This window comes from Pterocles gutturalis, unplaced genomic scaffold (assembly GCF_000699245.1).
Source record: "Pterocles gutturalis isolate BGI_N339 unplaced genomic scaffold, ASM69924v1 Scaffold43452, whole genome shotgun sequence".
Classification (NCBI taxonomy): Eukaryota; Metazoa; Chordata; class Aves; order Pterocliformes; family Pteroclidae; genus Pterocles; species Pterocles gutturalis.
In genome coordinates, this window is record NW_010111756.1 from 1 (window position 1) to 5709 (window position 5709).

At 43.9% G+C, this 5709-nt stretch overlaps 1 protein-coding gene across 1 annotated transcript; it reads left to right on the plus strand.

Annotated features, from left to right (window-relative positions):
* Window positions 1–1149: 1149 nt before the first annotated feature.
* RPL4 (ribosomal protein L4) lies at window positions 1150–5367 on the plus strand (the record flags this gene model as incomplete). Its single annotated transcript, XM_010073816.1, has 9 exons — window positions 1150–1321; window positions 2143–2249; window positions 2679–2817; window positions 3347–3471; window positions 3856–3985; window positions 4416–4572; window positions 4721–4804; window positions 5039–5159; window positions 5245–5367. Coding segments are annotated over 9 exons (1158 nt in total), but the record flags the coding sequence as incomplete, so codon positions are not given.
* Window positions 5368–5709: the final 342 nt, after the last annotated feature.

Here is a 5709-nt window from a genome sequence, read left to right on the forward strand (position 1 = left end):
GGGGGGGGTCGCGGCCGAGGGCTTAGCTGGGTCCGCTGGAGGTCACCCAGTCGCCCCTTCCTCGGGAAGTAGGGTCCGCATCGCCTTCTGGCAGGGCTGCTTTATTTTTCTTACGTATTTCTCCAAAGGAAAATGAAGGCACATGGAAGCCTTTGAGGCCACGTAGTGTGAAACCTAAATTTCTGTAAAACTTATTTTTTCATTCCCTCATCTCTTTTTGTTATTCTGAAACAGGCTTTAAGAAGCCTTGGTCTGGAACCAGGTTGCAAATGAACAGCTTTCATTGCTAATACGTTTCAGATTGTTCTGGTTCCTTCACCTTGGTGGGGTTTGTCCAGGGGTCGGTGCCTTGCTGGTAACCAGAATTAGGTACATAGCTAGTTTCTTCATTGCTCTCAGCTGGCTAGTTTTGAATTTTGTAGGTTTTTTAATACCTCTGAAATTAACTGTGGATGGGAAAGGGAAGGAAGATGCTTTGCCTGTACTATTGCTATGAGCTATAACTTAATACCAAATACAGTATAATGCTGAAAGATACTTTTTTAAACGACCATGTTCAGACGAGCAAGCTGTTATTGGGCATCTTTTCAGGTTTTTGAAAGGAAGCTGGTGCTGCTAGCAGTTGAATTTTTCACCTCACAAATGTTGAGGCACCAGGGATTGTTCAGAGGGCCCAGACTTCACAAAAAATTCCCTCTGACACTAAGTTTGTTTGCTTGTAGTCGTTGTGAGTCTCGATATTGTATTAGAGAAGTTGGTTAGAGCATTTCAGCAGTTAAACATAATCTAAATAACAAGCTTTTGGTTAACTGGTGGGTTTTATATCGTGTTTTTTAATAGTAGATGGGAAGTAGTTGAGAAAGTGTTACTAAAAAGTCCAAATTCTATATAAATTTTACCCAAATGCTTTGGAAATATATTGAATGTCAAACCTTGGGCATAGTTTTCTGAATGTAGCACTATTTAAGTGAAAACTATTGCTGTGATGATGTAATTTGCGTCTTATCCAGTGTTCAGTGACAGTTGCCTGCTGTCAGCATGCTGGCACTGCTGAACTGAAGACCCCTTCATTCTGAGCAATAGTTGATGAGTTTGAACACTAGCAATTTACTTTACTTGTGCTGAAGAGTTTTTCCTTTTCTTTTTAAGGCTTGTGCTCGACCGTTAATATCTGTCTACTCTGAGAAGGGGGAAGCATCAGGCAAAAACGTCACCTTGCCTGCGGTGTTCAAGGCTCCCATTCGCCCTGACATTGTGAACTTCGTTCACACCAATTTGCGCAAGAACAACAGGCAGCCCTACGCTGTCAGTGAGCTTGCAGGTATGGCTGGACCACAAAATGGGCAGAAAGGCTTGTATTAGCCTTGGACTTTAACAAAGGTGGGATAAGATTGAAACAAATTTAGAATTGAGATGAGTGAAGCGCTGTTCAGTGGGGTGCTGTACAGAAGGCAAGGCAACTCTTCTGGTTATTAACAATCTGGTATGAAATTGTATGAAAAGCAACATTTCTATTATTCTGAAGAACAGCAGGGTGTTGTAAGAGTTTTGGAGTGCTCTGAGGTCTTATCTGAAATGTATGGTACTGGAAATATTTTGGCACCTAGGTCCTTGAGTGTAATCTATGTTTGCAAGAACACAAAGTGTCTGAAAGTGTCAGGCAGAAAACTGTGATGAAAAAATGCACTTTCCATGTTGACCACAGGAGACTCACCGGAGGCATTTCCCAAGAAGAAACTTATGCAAATGGACATCTGTTAGTTGCTTGAGAGGCTTGTAGGTGCAAAAAGGTTCTGCTTCCCAATAAATCTGTGCTGTGCATTTTCAAGTTTATTTTTGATGGTGCTTCACATAAACATTTTAACCCGCTAGGAACAGCACTGAAAATTCAGACCTCCAAATTGAGGATTGAGCTTAGAAATTGGCACACTAATGTACTTGATTCTGACCTAAGCAGATCTTGAATGTGGTAAGAGCAGGATTTGTGTTGCTGAAATGATGAGATTCCACTTCAATGGTCCGTGTTTCTGACACACATGATAACAGTGGAAGTTCTGATTGCTGGTCCTGAATTCGGCCTCTCAGTGACTTTATGAACGTTGCTGTGTTGTCACTATCTGAATTCAAATCTTTGTGTTCCAGGTCATCAGACCAGTGCCGAATCATGGGGTACTGGGAGAGCCGTCGCTCGTATTCCTCGAGTACGAGGTGGTGGAACTCACCGCTCTGGCCAGGGTGCCTTTGGAAATGTATCCTTTCATTGCTGCAATATAGCATCAGGTGGAAAGCAGAAAAATCATTTTTAAGTGTCTAAATGTGAAATGGAACCTTCTGCTTCTTGAGGTAATGGCTGCTTACAGTGATCCGGACCACCAGGTCTGAGAAATCTGTAATGGGATTAGAGCCTTCTCTATGCAAATTCAGACGTGTGTTAATGAACGGAAGCTTTCATTAATCATTTTTTTCCACTCAGAAGTGGTGGATATCTCGAATCTCGTGATGTGTACCATCCCTGCCATGATGTCGTAATTTGCGTCTTACTCTGTGCTCAGTGACAGTTGCCTGCTGTCAGTGTACTGGTGCAGATGGTTGACGAACAATTAACACTGAGCAAGGACTAAAGAGTCACACTAGGAAAAGAAGCTTCAGAAAGGTTGTTCTTAACTGTGGCTGCATAGATGTGTCGTGGAGGCCGCATGTTTGCCCCAACCAAGACCTGGCGGCGCTGGCACCGCAGAGTGAACACGACTCAGAAGCGTTACGCCATCTGTTCCGCTCTGGCAGCATCTGCTCTTCCAGCACTGGTCATGTCCAAAGGTGGGAATTCTGTCTCTGGAAATGTTTGCCTGCTTTTTTTTTTCCCTGAGCAGTATCAGTTGTTATGTGATTACTTTAGATGTTTCTCGTGGATAAGTAAATTCTTTCTCAAAAAGTTTAAGAGGTGGTGACATTCTTCTGTAGGAGGGGTGTTTGTGTTATCTACAACTCAAGAAGGTGCTTTGTGATTATGTGGAGTTGGACGTTCATGTGCATTGCTGACGCAAATCTTGTCCGTGCAGTTTATGGAAACTGAAATTGAATTTTGAATCGCATGGCAGTTCGGTTTGATTTCTGTTCATGGAAGTCAGAGATTTGCTTAATATTTACTCAGTACTGTCTGAAGCAGACACGTGGGACTCCACGGAAGCTTCACTGCTGTAGTTACTATGTCTGTATATTAGATCATTGATTTAATTTCTGCTGGTTTTGATGCTGTGTGATGTCTGAATACACGAGGCAATAACCTTGAGAAAAGCGTACAGCAGGGATCAGCGGGTAACTTCACGTCCTGTGAAATCCTCTCTAGGCCACCGCATTGAGGAGATTCCAGAACTTCCTCTGGTTGTTGAGGACAAAGTTGAGAGTTACAAGAAAACCAAGGAAGCTGTTCTCCTTCTTAAGAAGCTTAAAGCTTGGAATGACATCAAAAAGGTGAGTCGCTAAGGTTTGTTCTTAAGAACGAAACCCAGTGATTTGACTCTGCCACTGTTACAGTAGGAATTCCAGAGTTCTGTTCTGATTTGATGCCACTAGAAATCCCTTGGTAACAAAACTAGGAAGAAACTGTGAAGGCGTTTAAGCAAAGTATATTTCTGGCTGTGCTGCTTTACTCGCTGTTTAGTTGTCTTCATTTCAGTGTTGCATAATGTTATAGGCTTTTTTTTTTTTTTTACTTCTAAGAATGATGAACTTCTCACTGGTCCATGTTTCCGATAGGCCGTGATGATTGTGAAGTTCTGACTAAAGCAGTTTTATTGTGTCCTGCTAATGACATTTGGACAATTTTGAATATTTACAAGTTCCATTTTTATGCAGGTTTATGCCTCCCAGCGCATGCGTGCTGGAAAGGGTAAAATGAGGAATCGCCGTCGCATCCAGCGCAGGGGACCCTGCATCATCTACAACGAGGACAATGGCATCATTAGAGCTTTCCGGAATATCCCAGGTGATACTGACTTGGGACACATTTACTCTTGTTGAGACACTGCCTAGAATGATGAGATTCCACTTCATTGGTCCGTGTTTCTGAAACACATGATTTTGTGGAAGTTCTGACTTGCTGAAGTAGCTAATATGTTCTTTCTAAGAATCTGGTTTGGTGATGTTGAGGATGTTTATGACATTCTGTGGCTGTCACCAGCCATAGACTGCATTTAGAAAAGTTAAAAATGAGGCTGTTGGGTTTGTTGCTGGAAAAAGACCGATTATTAGTTTTAAAAATTTTAATAGATTTTCATACTGGGGTGTATGTAACTCTAGTGTAAAAGCTGAGAAGCTCTAAACTCTTTCTGTGTTCTGTCTCCTCTGTTTATTGCTTTTGCATTCCTTGATTTTAATCCCAAATGAAAGGGATCGGTTTGCCTGGTTTTCTGCAGGAATTACTCTTCTCGATGTGAACAAGCTGAACCTGCTGAGACTTGCTCCTGGAGGCCACGTTGGGCGTTTCTGCATTTGGACAGAAAGTGCCTTCCGCAAGCTGGACGATTTGTACGGCACCTGGCGCAAAGCTGCGACACTGAAGAGCGACTATAAGTAAGCGCGGCCAACACAGGGGTGAAACGGGCTTGGGAGAGCAACCCCTCCGTGTCACGGGCTCCTCCCTTCGCAGTGGGAAATGAACGCTAGTCAGTAATTTTTCCTAATCGCCTATTTTCAGCTTACTTGAATGTTTGTTTTGCAGCCTGCCCATGCACAAGATGACCAATACAGACATTGGGAGAATCATGAGAAGCCAGGAAATCCAGAAGGCGCTGCGTGCTCCAAAGTAAGATTTTTTATTTAAAGAATGTAAAGTGAAGTCTCTAGACATTGCCAAGTGCCAGGCTTTGTGTTGAGATCCAAAATTTCTCTGCGTTGGGATGTGGGATAAGGCTGGGATTCCTTTAGCTCCTGAGAACCGTAATTCCTTATATTTATACCCCAAATAAAATTTCAGATTAAAATTTAGCAGAATTTGAATTACGAAATGAGATCGTGCTCCGTGCCTGTTGTTTTTCAGGAAGAAGATTCGCCGCAGAGTCCTGAAGAAGAACCCGCTGAAGAACCTGAGAGTCATGATCAAGTTGAACCCGTACGCCAAAACCATGCGCCGCAACACCATTCTGCGCCACGCTCAAAACGTGAGGGAGCTCGGAAGCTGCTAATAGATGAAGTTGGTTTTGGTATTTCAGATCATACGCTGATGCTTTTTTTTGTCTATTTTAGCACAAACTTAAGGAGGAGAAGAAAGCGAAGGCCAAGGCCAAGCTGGCGGCCAAGCCCCCGGCGCAGCCCCGGGCAGAGCGAGCGGCCAAGCCTGCCAAGACCCCCGCCAAGGCTGAAGCGTGAACCCTGCGCAGTACGGCATCTGCTTACGTTCAGAACCCTGTACTGTGCATTGGCAACGAATAAATTCTATTGGAACAGAGAAATGATGTCGTGCGGGTCTGCTTTGGATTATTTTGTTTTTTGTTTTTTGTTTTTTTTTTTTCTGAGGGCGTTTTCGAGCAGGTTTTGAACTGGAAACTCCTGGAAGAAGAGTCAGCACTGGGGCTTTTCCTCCGCGGGAGCTGGTGTTCACCCGATGTAAACCGGCCCCGTGTGGGGCTATGACGACACCCGGCCACGCGGTGGCACCCGCTGCCCGGAAACGTCCAAATGGCGGCGGCGTGACGTCACGCGGAGGCAGGT